Genomic DNA, 16,729 nt, shown 5'->3' with positions numbered 1-16,729 from the left:
GATGGGGGAGGAAAACGGCAGGTAAGGAAAAGACCGGATGGAGTGGGAAAGGGGGGGCAGAGAGAGAGAGACCAAGGAATGGCCAGAAGACTTGGGGTCCCTTCTGAAGAGGGAAACCTTCTCCCTGGTTTGACCTCTGAAGCTTTGAGCAGGTCAGGCTAATTCCTCTTCAGTCCTTTGCAGTTCCAGACTCCCCCAAAGGGAAAGGAAGGGGAAGGGGTTTCTCTCCTCTCCCCCTCCTCTTTCCAGGCAGAGACCCAGACGGAATGCAAATTCCTCCTTCATTGGGATCGCCTGGACAGGAGGCCACCCAGAAGTGACACCTTCTCTTCATTGATGGATGAGACTGACGTGGACTCCCCTCTCATGCACAACATCCCTGGGAGGGTCAGTGCAGGAGAATAAAATATAAAACCCAACAAAAGGACCCCCACGTCTTCCCTGGCTATGGGGGGCGGCTCCCCTCCTCTCATCCAGCCCCACCCTCACCCCGACCTCTTCCCAGGGCAGAAACCCTCATCTGTGAAATGAAACGTGTGTGTGTGTGTGTGTGTGTGTGTGAGTTCATAGCAGAGAGAGAAGCGGAGAAATGTGTGTGTGTGTATGTGGGAGGGGGGGGAAATCTGTTCGGTATTTGGGGGGGAAGCAGCTTAAGGGGGTTCATGGCAGCCCTAGACGGGACCCTCCACTTTCTTTGCTCCCTTCAGGAGTCTCAGCCAGGGATTCCCGCTTCCCCCCTTCTTATTCCCCCCCCCTTGACATCCCCAACAGCGGTTCTTGAACCCAAAACCGAGCTCTTATTTGCGGTGGGTCCGAAACCCCCACAGACCCTCCGGCAGCGCCTTTGCCAGGAAGGGAGCGAAAGGCAGGAGCTTCCGGGAGGGGCAGGGAGGGCAGGGACCCCCAGGGGTTGGGGGAGGGGCACTCCCAAGGACGAAATTTGTGGGTCATGAACCCCCCCTTTCTTCACCCCTCCCCCCTTTCTCCGCTCCTCTCCCTGCGCCGAACTCTGCCCTCAGGTGAAGTCAAGGGAGACTCTGCCCGGAGACCGATGACGCTGCAGAAGGGAGAATTCCCATTGGTCCTTACGCTTTTCTGGGCAGGTCCTAGGCAGAAATCTTCATCTGTGAAATGAAACGTGTACGTGTGTATGTGTGTGCGTGTGCGTGTCCTGGCCAGATGCTTCCAGCCCCAGAGGAGGGATCGGGGGTCTGAACTGGGGGGAGGAAGAGTCGATCTCGGACTTTGGAGGTGGGAAGGGCCAGAACCAGCGGCTGCACCAATGAGAATTCTCCCTGCTTGAGCATCATCGGTCTCCGAGCAGAGTCCTTTCTGGCTTCACCTTTCTTCACCCCCTCCCTCCGATTCCGCCTGTGGGGCTGCGGGGCCCGTCGAGCTTCTGGCTCCTTTCCTTTCCTTTCCTTTCCTTTCCTTTCCTTTCCTTTCCTTTCCTTTCCTTTCCCTTCCTTTCCTTTCCTTCCCTTCCCTTCCCTTCCCTCTCCTCTCCTCTCCCCTCCCCTCCTCTCCGCTCCTCTCCTCCCCTCCCCTCCCCTCCTTCCCCTCCCCTCCCCTTCTGGGAACCGTTTTGAAGGGGTTGGTGCCTTTTGTGGGATATATGAGAAAAGGATCTTTCCATCTAGAGATGCGTTGGGGATATAAATACAGACAGTCCTCAATTTACAATGGTTCATTTAGAGACTGTTCGAAGTTTCAACAGTACCGAAAAAGTGATTTATGGCCGTTTTTCACACTTATGACCCTTGCAGCATCCCCAGGGTCACCTGATTAACATTCAGATAACAAACAGTCAGGTTTAAATGTCATCTCAAATAAATTGCACTCCCAAACAATTAATCTTTGCTGAGATATTCCATTTATTGAGTACGACAGATCTGGCCCCGACTCATCGTAGCCGATACTAACCCTCTGACCCCCAAACCCTTCCCTTTCCGTTCCCCAATTCTCATCTTCTCATTGGCCATCTTCCAAGTCAGTCTCCCCAGCTCCTGCCTTCAACCCCAGGAATGTCCCCCTCCCATCCCATTTCCCAGGGGATATTATCTACAGAGAAAATAAGTAGGTGAAAAGTCAAGCCTCGTCGTCTCCTCTTTATGGCAGCATTGAAATGCTGACACAGAGGCTTTGCGGCTGACTCACATTTATGACGGTCACAGTGTCTGGGGATCACGTGATCCAGTAAAGTCAATGAGGAAACCAGGTTCACTTCACATCCCGTGTGACTAACTTAACAACCGCAGTGATTCACTTAACAACGGTGCCAAAAAGGTCGTACAGTGAGAAAAAATTCACTTAACAACTGTCTCACTTAGCAAAAGAGAATTTGGGCTCCATTGTGGTCGCAAGTCAAGGCTCACCTGCACGGTGGACACAGAAAGTCTACAGACCCCATCAAAATACTGAGAGGTTTCTGAGACGCAAATAAAATAAAATAAAATCAGACCAAAATAAACCTGAAAGAAAGAAGAGCTGAAAGAAGAAATATTTAGAGATCAATCTTGAATTTAAAATTAATTTATTGCAGCCTCAAATACACAAACAGAAGAAAAGATATATTACATAGTTATATATATTACACGTATAATACATATTTACATACAGAACTGCTGCGGCCATCCAGACAGAAACCCCCAAAGTCCCTTGGAGACCCTGGAAAGTGACCTTGTTCCTCTTTGGGGTCCATGCTTGGTTTGGCCTCTGCGTTGAAGGGGTTGCAAGTGTCACCAGAAGCACCAGCTGAAGATGAGGAGGCGACTTCAATCACTGTGGAACCTCCATACCGGAATCCATCACTTCCCACATCACCATCATTGATGAAAGACGATGCCAGACGTTCAGCCCTGGTCAACAATGGGATGGTTGGCATCTCAGCCGTGGCCGCTCCTTGTCCTGGGGCAAAAGAAGCACAGATTGAATATTTTAATAATAATGAAATAGAAAGGAAGAAACAAAACAATTCAAAAAACTGAGCCACCAAATTAAGATTAAAGGCTCCTCGTTTTCTTTCCTGTTGGCTTCCATAGTCCAAAAACTCCCACCCAAAACCCCAAAGCAAGAAATGCAAAACAAAAGGCATTAAATAACAACAACGATAATAACAGAATATCTTTCAAATAGAAAAATAAAGAAAAACTGAAAACCAAATGAGTTCAAACTAATTGAGCCGAGGTGGAGCAGTGGTTAGAGTGCAGGACTGCAGCTACTTCAGCTGACTGCTAGTTCAGCAGATCAGAGGATCAAATCAAGGTTGACTCAGCCTTCCATCCTTCCGAGGTGGGTAAAATGAGGACCCAGATTGTTGGGGGCAATATGCTATTTAGTATACTGTCTATGGTGTAAGCCGCCCAGAGTCCTTGGAGAGTGGGCGGCATAGAAATATGAATAATAATAATAAAATAAAAAAAATAAACTCTTACCAACCATCACATTGTTGAGCAAGGCAGAACGTCTGACATCCTCCTTCGTTCATCAATGATGGTGATGTTGGGGTTGATGGGTTCCGGTATGTAGGGCTCCACTGTGATGATGGCGGCCTCCACATCTTCACTTCGTTCCTCTGGTGACACTTGCAGACACCTTTTTCTGGGGATTGAAGAAGAAAAAAAGAATAAAATATCACTGACTGGTACATTCTTTCCTTAACAAAGATAATAAACCTATTCTTAACAGGGGCCCCATTAGTGGAGATTTTCAAGGAAAGCTTGGGGGTTGGACTAGAAGACCTCCAAGGTCCCTTCCAGCCTGGAGGGACTCTATCCTTTCTCCTGTTAGTCGCACAAACATTTTGGGAGGCTTTCAGTGTCCCAGGGCTCCCCAGGTTGTGGTGACGCCACTCCCCTGATCAGGAGCAACTTACCTGCACTGGTGGAAGAAAACGCAGAGGCCAACCAATGCATAGACCCCAAGGACAAACAAGGTCACTTTCCAGGGGTCTCCAAGGACGTTCTGGGGTCTGTCAAGGGATGGCCGCAGCAGCTCATTTGGGTCCATTTCTCTCTCTCTCTCTCTCTCTCTCTCTCTCTCTCTCTCTCTCTCTCTCTCTCTCTCATCCACTCAACCTTCTTTAGCCTGCATGGCCCCACCCATCAACGGAAAAGAGTTCAACAAAATCCAGCAGGTGTGAGATTCAAATAATTTAACAACCGGTTCTGTGCCCTCATGACCACTTTAAGTATAAAAAAATGGATATTAAGTCTTATTTTGGGGGATCTTACTTTACAGCAGGCGGGGGGAGGGAGGCTGCACAGAATTTAGCACCTGGCGCCCAGATTGCTTCTGTTTCTGTTCATTTGACTCGTATGATGGACAGTCCAAATCTTATGATCTGTGTTAAGGTTATAGAGAACAGCAGACTTAACAGTATCAGAATGAGGATGGTATATATTTTATACAGTTTGTCCTGAGAGCATCAACCAGGCAGGGCAACAGTGCAGTGTTGAAAAACGAATAAAAGTAGTAAAAACAGTAAAAGTCTGGCTCTAAAGAAACTCATTATCATCTGAAGCATAAAAAAAACACCCTGTAATTCACTTAGTAATGGCTGAATCAGAAACCTACAGCTGGCAGAACCCAACTTCCCTTCCTGATATAAATTGTGCAGCACAAGATTCCAAGAGTCTTTCAAAGGAAGGTCAAACTGGCCTTGAACTAACACACTCCATGCTCTTTTCCATGACCAGGAAGCCTACATTGAAAAGGAGCTTCTGAAGGGGTTTAGGAAGCACCGGGGAGGCTTCCATCCACAGACCCCCCTGGAAAAGCCAGGCCTTGGCTCCTCTCTGCCCCTCCAGCCAGGAGGACCTTGGGAGGAATGCATCCGGGGGGGGGGGGGGTTGGAGGGGGGGAGAGATCAGTTTGAGGAACTAAAAGGGGCTGCCAGATCCCCCCCTCCCCATTGGCTATGTCAGCCACAACGGAGGGTGAAGGAAGGAATGGGGTTATCAGGAGACGAGGGAAACGGTGGATATCAGAGGAGACTTTAGGCTGAGTTCATAGCTGGGATGAGACAAAGATCAGACACCAGGACATTGCATGAAAAAGGAGTTACAGGTAGTCCTTGACTTACGACCACAATTGAATCCCAAATTTATGTTGTTAGGGGAGATGTTTGTTAAGTGAACTTTGTCCCATTTTATGACCTTTCTCACCACAGTCGTTAAGTGAATCACTGCAGTTGTTAAGTTTGTATCATGGTTGTTATGTGAATCTGGCTTCCCCCTTGATTTTGCTTGTGGAAAGGTTGCAAAAGGGGATCCTGTGACCTTGGGACACAGCGACGGTCATAAGTCCGAACCATTTGCCAAGTGTCTGAATTCTGATCAAGCGATCATGGGATGCTAGAAAGGTCGAAAGTGTAAAAAATGATCATAAGTCACCTTTTTTCAGTGACGCCGTTGTAACTTTGAATGGTCACTAAAAGAATTCCTGTCAGTCGAGGACTTACCTGTACTATATTCATTAGGGGAAACTAAGGAAGATCCCCTATATGAACTCCTACCTGCCTGGTATTTAACCCAGAAGGATTTCTAATTTCTAGATCAAAGGAGGGGGAATCCTTTGGATTCTGCGCAAGATCAGTAGGATCTTGCCAATCTCAGGGAAGAGATCCGCTGGGTCCTCAGCTGGGAGGATCCGAGGAAGAAGGAAGAGGGAAGCCAGCAGCTCAAAAAGAAGCTTGAATGGAGGCGGAAGCCACTACAGCCTTCGATTCTCGGTTCGGTCAGGACGGGGATTTGGAGGCAGTTTCTTCTGCAGCATTTTGGAATTTAGAGGCTGGTTTTGTGCATTTTGTGATTTGATTTGAATTAGTTTGTCTCGCAAAGGCCGGCAAGGAGTCTGAAAAGTGCCGGTTTCCTTGGCTTTTTCCTCTGGTTTAGCCAAGGTAATTCATGCTAGTTGGGAAGTGGATGATGGGGCTCAGGGAGGCCGTCAGGGTTCCGACCGATGCCCTAATTAAATCGTGAGCCTCAAGCGGAGCTTCAGAAGAAATCCAGGTATTGATTAGGAGCGTCAGGTAGGCCCGGACCAAGGGAAGCCAACTCTGAGCTCACTTAATTCGCACCTGGGCTCTGACCCTGTTTCCCCTCCCCCCAAGGCAGGGGTGAAATGCTCTCGGTTCTGACCGGATCTCCTGATCCAGTAGCGATGGTGGCAGGTGGTTCGGGGAACCGGTAGCAAAAATCCCTGTGTCCCCGTCCCCCCCACAAGCCCAGCTCAGCTGTGCGATCATCAGAGGCTTTTTTTTTTTTTACTTTTAAAAGCATTTTTTCTACAACCTCTTCAGCTGAAAAAATGCTTTTAAAAGTAAAAAAAAAAAAATTGGCCACGCCCACCCAGTCACATTACCCCCCCCACCAAGCCACACCCACAGAACTGGTAGTAACAAATTTTACATTTCACCACTGGTTCAATCCCTAACCAAGTATCCTACAGGGAGTCCTTGATTTATATCCATTCATTTGGTGACAGTTCCACGTTCCACGGCCATTGAAAAAAGCCATCTATGATGGGTCCTCGCACTTACGACTAGTGCAGCATCCCCTTGGACACAAGGTCACTATTTGGGTGCCTGGCAATCAACATGGATTTATGACCAGGAAAATCAGTGGGCAAAGCGGCGTTTGTTTCATGACTGCAGGATTCACTCAACAACCCCAGTGATTCGCTTAACAACGGTGGAAATAAACATGGTAAAATTCAGCACAACTCACTTAACGACCGCCTAGCTTAGCAATGCCATTTCTTGTCCCAATTCTGGTCGTAAGTGGAGGACTAGCTGTAGGATGCAGCAGCAGTCTGATTTGGAAAAGCTTAAGCAGGGCTGGGAGACCACCAGGAAATGCCAGGGGTAGGTTGAGAAGAGGGCAGTGGCCAGCCTATCTTGCTATGAAGAAAAGGTGGGGCTTTAGTGACTTTGAGCCAATCAGTAAGTGACTCTGAGTTCTAGTCCCGCCTTAGGCATCAAAGGTAGCTGGGAGCTTTGAGCCAATCACCAGGAGGCCCCAATTTCAATTCCCAGGGCCCAGCTAGGACTTAAGGGCCAGACTCTATGCTGCCCCCTACAGGCAGTGAGTCTTAGCTGAACCCTGGCAAGAGGGAGGGGATGGGAGGGGGGGAGGGGCTCTCTGTGTCCTGGAGTTTCTCTCCTTTGCTCTCGGATGGGGCTGCTCTACCCCAGAAAGACCCGGGGGGGGAGGACTTGGGGTCCTGCTGGAACAGGAGGCAGCAGTGGTGACCAGCAGGGCCTTTGCCCAAAATCCACCCTGCCTTAACAGTGACAATGGTTAAGGCATCAGGTCAAGTTGCAAGAGATCCTGAGTTCAAGTCCTGCCTTAGCCTTGAAAGCCTGTTTGCTAACCTCAGGAGAGACACTCTCTTTCAGACAAGCCCACCTCACAGGGTGATTGTTGTGGGGAAAAGAGGAAGAAGAAGAAGAGTTGGACATGTTCACCTCCTTTAGTTATTTGAAAAAATAATAAAACAATGAAAATAAAATCTAACAAAAATAAAAACTGGCTTTCCTGCTTCTGTTTGCATGGATTCTGTCACAGCCTTTTGCAGATACGGGAATTTTTCTTCTCACAAGGAGGAATAGTTTTTTTTTTAATCATCCCTTCCAATTTCACTCACTCCCTTCTTTTGCAGCCTTTGGGGGCACCAGTGGGGCAGGGGTAGGTTCTAAAAATTTCTACTACCGGTTCTGTGGGCGTGGCTTGATGGTCATGTGACTGGGTAGGCGTGGCCAACTCAATGTCACTCACATCAAGCAGTGCCTCGCCTGGCCCCTCCCCTCCCAGCCACTCCTTGTCACACCCAGCCTCAACTTATCTCTAGTTCTGTCAAAATGTTGTTCACCTTTTTTCAACTGTATTATCTACATACTAGAGATGCACTTTCGTGGACCACGGAAAGGAGGAAATGGCTCCCATGCTTTGCCCAAGAGCGTGATAGGCAGCAGGCTTTTAAGGGGCTGCCAGAAAGAATGTATTTTCCAAAGCCCCAGAAGGCAAAACAAAATGGATTTCAAAATTTTTGACTACTGGTTCTGTGGGTGTGGCTTGGTGGGTGTGGCGTAACATGGGACGGTTACTTCAAAATCCCCATTCCCTCCCCACCCCACTAACCTGCTCTGGGAAGGAATCAAACTCCCCCCTCTTCATTTCCCCAAATAAAATATTACTCATAAGAAATGCAAGGAAAAATCAAGCTGCTAAGAAGGAACCTGCCTGATGCTCATTCCACATTCCTGCCAGCTGCATAAAGGAAACTTTGTACGAAGAAAACAGCTACCGGTGCTTAGAGATAGTAGAAAGTTGAAGCTGAAAGTTTGGCTCCATTTACAAGCAGGCAGAAAACTCATTCAAGACAGGATATTTCACAATGGAAATGGCCCAAACCTTTTTAGAAAGACAAAGCCCAAAACTTCAAAAACATAGAACCATATATGAATCCCTCCTCCTTATCCAGTTTGTTGTTCAGCTGACCCAGAAACGAACTTCTGAATGTCACTTTGCTTCTGCAAGCAAAAACTTCCCTCCAGCAGTTGCTTCTTGGCTTGTCAATTTAAAGCGACGGCGTCTTGATTTTTTCCCCCTTCTTTCTCAAGTGAACCCTGATTTTTTCCTTCTAGCCGATCAGCTGGGAGTCGAGAGGCAGTGAATAGATTGGGGGTGGGGCCAGGAAGAGGTGGTATTTACCGGTTCTCCGAACTACTCAAAATTTCCACTACCAGTTCTTGCGAACTGGGGAGAACCGGTAGCTACCCACACTGCAGTGGAGGCATTGGACCCCCTCCCAGCCCTGGGACACAGCAGGTTTCCCTGTTTCTTTGGGAAAAATTCCTTCCCCAATCAGAGTCTGCTGGAGCCCCATCATCCACTTCCCTCCCTGCCTAGGATCATCTGAATTCCTCCATTCAGACAACAGGAAAAAGGGAGTTTGCACAGAACCTCTGGGTCAGCCTCCATTCTTCAACAGAGGGTCCCACACACTCTGCAAAGCCAAATTCCCCCTCAGTTCCTGGATACCTCCAGACATCACTCGGCTGAGCTCACAGCAGGGCCAGGGAGGCTGAGAAATTGGGACAGAAGGGACCACAAACCTTTCCAGCCACAAGAGACACTTAGACACAGACTGTGGTCTGACAGAAGCTCCTATGGTGCCTTTATGTGGCAGTGGGAAGGGTTATGGGATCAATCTCACAACACTCACCCTATAGGGCTGCCACATCTGTTGTCCCTGGTGGCAGATGGAAGATTGTCAATCCCACTTCGAACAACAATTTCTGTGGACAGAAAAAGAGGACCCAAAAAAACCAATAATCCAGGCTCACTGCAGTTATTATTTATTCAGTGTCCACTGGAGGAATTCTCCCCAGAAAATAGTGAGAGGAAATCTTACAGACAAAAGGATGCAATCATATTTATACATTCCAGGAAAGGAGGAGAAAATGACAATCATACATATGCATATTTTATTTAATAGATGATCTGAGCATGAATATTCAGAATTAGAAAGACTCAGGTTACCTCCCCAGCCTTGTATTGTTGCTACCCTCAAGAAAGAGTTATTGTGTAAACAAAAAGAAACATCTCAGTTGCGTTGCCAAAGCAGTTTGGGTGAAATGTACTGAGAAATGAGGGCATCAACGTTGCTCCATACATTCCTTCTATATTTCTGTCTTGCTAACATGCTCCCATTTCTCCAAGAAATTGGTCTCCTCACAATCTTCCACACACCCTTTATTTATTTCAAGAAAAATAGTTGGCCCACTCATGCATGGAGAAGAGCTTGGACCATTTTCTATGTTTGTACTGTGGAAAATGTTAAAGGTTGAAATTCCTCAGTCTCACATTTACACATTTCTTCTGGCTGTAAGCTGCTCCTTTGTGAAGAATTCAAAAATTTCCAAATTTGAAACATATACATTTTATTTTTTGGACTCCTGCATACGATCTAAATGGAAAGAATATCTCCTTTCTAATAAAAGAACCGTTAACAAAGAAACTATAATAATTCTTCCACAATCACATTTGTGTTATATTTCATGTTTTTCCATTTGTTCTGGCTGTGAGCTGCTCCTTTGTGTTGAGGTCTGGCCTCAGAAGGATAATGTAGCACTTGGGGATGAAGATGCAGCCCAGCAGACCAGCACTGGAGGCCAGGATGGAGAAGACCTGCACAGCCACCATGGATTTCCCTTTGGTGCTCAAGTAGGTGGGCACAAAAGTCACCCAGACACTGCAGAAGACCAGCATGCTGAAGGTGATCAGCTTGGCTTCGTTGAAGGCCCCAGGCAGGTTCCTGGCCAGGAAAGCCACCGTGAAGCAGATGGCAGCCAGGAAGCCCATGTAGCTGAGGGTGACGTAGAACATGACAACGGCCCCTTCGTTGCATTGCAGGATGATCTCTCCAGGCTGGGAGTGGAGGTCAGAGTCAGGGAAGGGGGGAGAAACTCCCAGCCAGGTGGAGCAGATGATAATTTGGACTGTAGAACAAGAAAGGATGATGGAGTTGGCCAAGCTCTTCCCCAACCATCTCTTCACTCGGTTTCCTGGTTTTGTGGCCAGGAAGGCCAACACCACCGTGATGGTTTTGGCCAAGAGAGAAGAAACAGCAACTGAGAAGATGAGGCTGAAAACCGTTTGTCGGAGAAGGCAGGTGGCTTTCCTTGGTTGACCAATGAAGAGAAGAGGAGACAAGAAGCAAAGCAGGAGGGAGACCAGGAGGATGTAGGAGAGGTCCCGGTTGTTGGCTTTGACAATGGGAGTTTCTCGGTATTTAATAAAGATGATTAAAACAAGGCCTGTGGTTAGGAAGAAGAGTAGAGCAAAAGAAACCAGGATGATGCCCAGATGTTCTTCATAAGACAGGAAGGTTATGACTTTGGAGATACATTGGACTCTGGCTTCATTTGGGTATTTATCATCTGGACACTTGATGCATTTTTCTGTATCTAAGATAGCAAAAAAGCAATATTTCTTTAATATTCTGTCCTTTTCTCTTGCAAGAAAAACCTTCTTTGGATAACAGCTGATACCACAGACATTTCCCAAGAAGAATTTCTTTACTATTTCATTAAAAAGAGCATAAGAAGGAATTTTTTAAATTAAAAAATATAGCTAGTTATATGAAGTTGAGGGAAGTCCTAGGATGTTAATTATTTGTGTAATGTGTAGAATCTTCATAGGAAACTACATTATTAGAGGTAAATATTGAATTATATAATCTTTTTAGGCAAACATCCTGAGTCCTGCCACATGGCAGTGAATATCCTGGACTTGGAGGATACCTTGTAACATCTGGAAGCAACCTGGAATTAAGGAGAAACTTATGAGTGAGAGCAATTAACCAGTGGAACAGCTGGCCTCCAGATGGTGAGGGTGCTTCTACATTGGAGATTTTTAAGAAGAGACTGGACAGTCACTTGTCTGAAATGGTATAGTGTCTCCTGCTTAAACAGGGGGTAGGATTAAAAGACCTCTAAGGTTCCTTCTAGGTCTATTCTGATTGATTGATTGATTGATTGATTGATTGATTGATTGATTGATTGATCTACATGACTGGGAGACTATTTGTGTAATGAGTTCCCCCCATAACTATCCACAGCATCAGTTTATGGACCAGTGACATCTTCTCAGTGATCCTCAAGGGGAGGATTCAATATACAGTGGATTGAAAAGTCTTTCAGAAGGTGGACCTAAAATAATTCATCAAGTTTCAAAGATCTCAGATGTTCCTAGAAAGGTAAACTTAGCAGCACACATCCAAACTAAAAAGGAGAAAAGATATTTACTCTGTTGTTAGTAAAGCTTTCCCAGTCTGCCACCCCCTCCTCCCATCTCTTTCCCAGCCCCTCCTTCCAAGTCTTCTTGATTTACATCCGTTTATATAAGAAATTGTGCAGGTTAAAAATAAAAAAAAAACAGGTGAGCTTCAATCTGTTTTGGAATTTGGATCCAGTTCCACAAAGCCTCCCATTTTCCTCAGTGTGACCCACCTTCCTGAGTGGAGAAGGTCCCCTCCGGACAAGGAAGGCAGTCATAGCAGCAAACTGGCTCTCCTTCTCGAGCCCTCTTGACAAATCCAGGATGACAACTTTCCACACATTTGGACTGAGGCAGGGACTGAGCAGAAGAAAAGGAATGGCAAAGAAAAGGTGTTAGGACTCTCCGTCCATGGAAAATGGAGGCAGAAATGGACATTAGCCAAGTAGCCTCTATACTTCACTGAGGTAAATAGGAAACCTCTGACTACTTCTAAACAGATGCAAGAGGTAAAACAACTGGCAGGTTCTTCATGTAGTTCCTCCCTTTTGAGTTTGCAATTTAACATTACAATAAAGTACTTTTCTATTTAATGTAGTCCAGAGGGATGGAGGCGAAAAAAAGTTTTAAATATGATGATATATTCTTATTAAAACTGATAATAAAGTTTACTGTAAAAGATTTAGGAAATGTTTATTTTATTTATTTTATTTTGAATTTGTATACCGCCCTTGTCCCTGAGGACTCAGGGCGGTGAACAGCCAAGTAAAAACATCAAATACAAATATTAAAATACAGTTAAAAGATATATATAAATTTGGCCCCATTAATTAAAAATGATAAACAAAACAATTAAAAACACTTAAAAAATTAGGCCAGCCCGGCTTGCTGGAAAAAGAAGGTTTTAAGGGCACGGCGGAAGGCACTGAGGTCATGGATTCTCCTTATCTCTGGGGGAGATGTTGTTCTATTAGGTTTTTTAATATGAAATTAAACTGTGATGAGGAAAGAAACCTCGGTCAAATAAGATCTTGAAAGGTTTCCATAAAACATGGCAAAGCCACTCCACTTAGGTCCCGTCTGTTGAAGAGCTTCCATTAGATGACACCACCTGGCATGGGAGGCCAACCACCCTGGAGACTCCAGGCTTTGCCCCAGTGGCGAAATGGAAAATTTGTTGTTATACTGGTTCTGTAGGTGTGGCTTGGTGGGCGTGGCTTGGTGGGTCATGTGACTGGGTGGGCTTGGCCAACTTTTTTTTTTAACTTTTTTAAAGCATTTTTTTTTACTACCAGTTCATGAGAAAAGATAGTAAAACAATGCTTTAAAAAGTAAAAAAAAAAAAAGGTTCTGATGATCACAGCTTTTTTTACCTTTTAAAAGTATTTTTTACTACCAGTTCACCCGAATGGATAGTTTTTATTACTACCAGTTTGCCCAAACCAGAGCAAACCGGTAGCATTTCACCCCTGATTTGCCCACTTGAAATGGGACCTCAGGCTTTGAAAAACAGAGAAAAGACACCAAAATTTCTCCCACCTTATTGAGCGACTTTAGCCGTGAAAGAGCACCTTTTTTGATAAAAAGTCTCTGTCTTTGAGAATACACCAGAAACTCTTCCTTGACATCCCCTTTGGGGAGAACCAAGAAGATTCTGATACCCAGATCTGCTTTTATTTCTCCATTTTGGTCCAAGTACAGTTTGCTATCAGAAATATTCCAAAATTCATTCTTTTCCAGAAAGGGATGAAACTAGAATGGGAACATCCAGGAATTTGAAAAACAGAAAACGTTTCTTATCCCACATTGAATCTTTCTTCTGCAATTGTCTAATCTCCAAATATGGTTAAATAGGATACAAATAATGCCATTATCTTCATAAGTGAATGAAAAGTTTTGAGAAAGATTTGTCCATCATATACTGACAAAGCATAGAGAAAATATCATTGACACAATTGTTTAATTATAGGGAACATTCTAGAGCAGATGACAAATAAAATGAACAGAGGGGAAAAAAAGATGATTCATAAACTCTTTGAAAACAAGAGGTTGATTCCCAGAAAGCATGGGTTGATCAAGAAGAAAGTTGTCGGGCTAATCTTCTCCCTTGTCATCCTGATGGAAAACACCTCCAGATGGAGAGTGGCTGGCTCTGGAGAATTTGATCGCTGAAGAGGGAGCCGGGTTTAGAGAGGGGAGAGGCACTACCGATCAGTGCTTAGTTCTTCATCAACTGATGGAAAAATACGTATCAAATAGACCTGCATAATTCCACGCCTGCTTCATAGATCTCAAGGCAGCCCTTGATACGGTTCCCAGGACTAAGCTATGGGAGAAGCTGGAAGCTGCCTCAATTGACCACAGGCTTCTTCATCTCTTACCTGCCCTACATACTAAAACATCCCTCAAGGTGAGGTGTGATATGCAGGGGTCCCTCTCGAAGTCAGTTAAAACTCAAAAGGGGTTTAAACGGGGGCATTTTGGCCCCCCTGCTTTTCAACTTTTACATAACTGGCGTGGTCAAATGGCTGAACAAACCAAATCACCCCCCCACCCAAAAAAATAGGTGACCGAAGCATCGCCCTCCTGCTCTATGCAGATGCCCCTGTGATCCTCTCCAGGACACCAGAAGGCCTGAAAAGAGCCTTGCGAGCCCTTCTCCAGCACTGCAATTACAATAAACTGGGCATCAATGATGAGAAAACAAAGGTCAAAAAGGGCAAAACTTGATTCATGATTCTAAATGGCCACAAAATAGAGCAGGGAAGCCCCTTCAGATCCCTGGGGGTGGCCATTCAGGCCAAGGGTTCAAGAAACATGCAGCAGAGTATAAGATGCACCTACCTTTTTTGGTGAGGAAAAGAAGACAAAGAAATCTCCCTCTGCCTCTGAGCAATTTTGCCTCATTGCAGCAAACAGCAAACAGCCTGCTTTACTTTCATTTTCGTTTTCAGCATAGCTTGATTAGCACAAGGAGAAAAAAATCTGCCCAGCAATTTACCTCTTTGCAGTAACGTAGCAGAGCCCTGCGCAAAACAACTGAGAGCAAATCAGCTGAGAATTGGGAGGCCGATCCAATCAACTTGTGCTAATTAGGCTGTGCTGAAGCTGAAAAGAGCTGTTTTTTCTTGCTGTTTGCTTGCAAGGAGGCAGAGGGCAAAGGGTGGGGGCCAGTGGGTGGGCAGGGCTATATTTGGTGTATAAGACCCATCTAAATTTTCACCCCCTTTTAGGGGGGGAAAGGTGCATTTTATACTCTGAAAAATACAGTAACTGGAAACAGAATCTGAGTCAGCAGGAAGATGTTCATGTAAAGAAGGCAAATGCAGCCATCATTTCAGGAAGTATCAGGAAGTGACCATTCTGGTTTGGGGAGACCCCAACTCAAGGACCACGTCCCCTCGCAGGCACCACACTTGGAGGAGAATTTGCTGTTTTAGAGCTGAGCCAGTGAAGCAGAGAAGTTCAGTCTCCTCTTCATGGATTATCTGCAGAGACTGAGCAGCCATCAGTCAGAGAAGCTTTAACTGGGATTCCTGCAGAGAGGAGGGGTTGGGCTAGATGGTCTCAGGGTCTCCTCCAAATTGATAAAGGTTGTCATGCCACAACATGTATTGTGCAGTTGTTGCTCTAGCCCCACCTAGTGGCCAGGGGCAGAGAAGCCTAACTGTATGGTCTGAAGCCAGACTCCCTTTTCTCTCAGCCTTTGGAGGAGACGGAAGCAGCCGGTTTGACCGAGACACCTGGTCATCCAGAGACAGCCTCCGTCCCTCACATGGAGCATCCCTGGAGAGGTTCCAGCTGCTTCTTTGTTGGCTGTTAGTTAATGCTGCCTATCTCCTATTTATATTTGATTCTCACTCTTTGCATTTCCTCAGTTTCTCCTTTTCTCCCAATGAAACACCCAGATCCACCCCAGGCTCCCTTTCACTGGAGGAGAATAGGGGGATTTAGCTGCCTGTTGAGCTGCACACAGACCCACCTGCAGTGGGGACGGAACAAAGGGGAAATTCCACCATGCTCATCACAAACCCACAAATACAGGAATTTTATTTAAAAAAGAACACAGCATTTTCAAATGAGCAGTGTGTAATATCAAAATGCCATGGTATCTACTCTTTGGAACCATTATTCCCTGAGTAATTGAATTGGACAGATCTGTTGAGTTGGTTCCCCTCCTTCTTCTTTGGATTCCTCCTCCAAAGGATCTCAGATTAATGGATCCATATCAGGACCCCCATACCTGCCACGGCTGCAGCCTTGGAGGCCCGAAACTCTTTTCTCCCTCCTTTCTTCTCCTCCTCAATCTGGAGGAATAAGCGGCATTCAAGGCCTGGGCCAGAGTCTGAATGATACTGTAACATAGATAGTGATTTGGGGCCCGGATCCTGTTCTTTTTCTCCTGGGTCTCCAGTGGGGCTTTCTGGGTGCATCTTCTGCGGCCTTTGACAGAAAAGACGTTCTTTGAAAGAGAACAGAGGAAATAAGGATCTTGAAACTTTTCTTCCACAAAGAAAAGGGGTTCAAAGGCAGAATCGATTGGCCTTTCTTTTGCCAGATGACTAAAGTTCCAAATACTATGGATGTATTTGAGAAGTCTGCGCTTTCTATGCTTGTTTATTTTATACCCTATAAAATTTGTGAGGATCCAGACTTTCCCTTCAATGGGTCCTGGCAGACGCATAAATGTTAAATGGAAAGGAAGGATTCTCTCCCAAATGGAACCAAATTCCATGAAGTGAACAAAGACGTTGACTTGTCTCCACTTAGAGAGGGAATCCCTGAGGGATGCTGTGTATCCAGTTGTTGAGAACAGTTGTGATATAACCACACAAATTCCACTCCTGACAAGCATAGGAGAAAAAATCCTCATGAAATTCTCTCCCTTCTCGGTGTCTGAAGCAAAGAGGCCAATCAGGGTCCATCTGAAATGGAGGAGCAGGTGG

At 45.8% G+C, this 16,729-nt stretch overlaps 1 protein-coding gene across 1 annotated transcript; it reads right to left on the bottom strand.

The window, feature by feature from the left end:
* Positions 1-10,061: 10,061 nt before the first annotated feature.
* LOC139326260 (vomeronasal type-2 receptor 26-like) lies at positions 10,062-12,221 on the bottom strand. The gene is made up of 2 exons (XM_070956417.1): positions 12,017-12,221; positions 10,062-10,972 (listed from the first exon to the last, which is right to left on the bottom strand). The coding sequence occupies exons 1-2, from the start codon at positions 12,219-12,221 to the stop codon at positions 10,062-10,064; spliced, it is 1,116 nt and encodes a 371-aa protein (XP_070812518.1).
* Positions 12,222-16,729: the final 4,508 nt, after the last annotated feature.

The sequence above is a fragment of the Pituophis catenifer genome, unplaced genomic scaffold (assembly GCF_029215685.1).
Source record: "Pituophis catenifer annectens isolate HBS135680 unplaced genomic scaffold, rPitCat1.0.hap2 SCAF_20, whole genome shotgun sequence".
Taxonomy (NCBI): domain Eukaryota; kingdom Metazoa; phylum Chordata; class Lepidosauria; order Squamata; family Colubridae; genus Pituophis; species Pituophis catenifer.
The sequence above is the reverse complement of the archived record's forward strand: the minus strand, read 5'-3'. Positions and strand labels throughout refer to the sequence as shown.

Excerpts from the sequence above, each read along its gene's own strand:
- LOC139326260 (XM_070956417.1), bottom strand. The coding sequence starts at position 12,221 with ATGTCCATTTCTGCCTCCATTTTCCATGGACGGAGAGTCCTAACACCT. Across the intron at positions 10,973-12,016 it reads GACCTTCTCCACTCAGGAAG|ATACAGAAAAATGCATCAAG; the intron begins GTGGGTCACACT and ends TTGCTATCTTAG.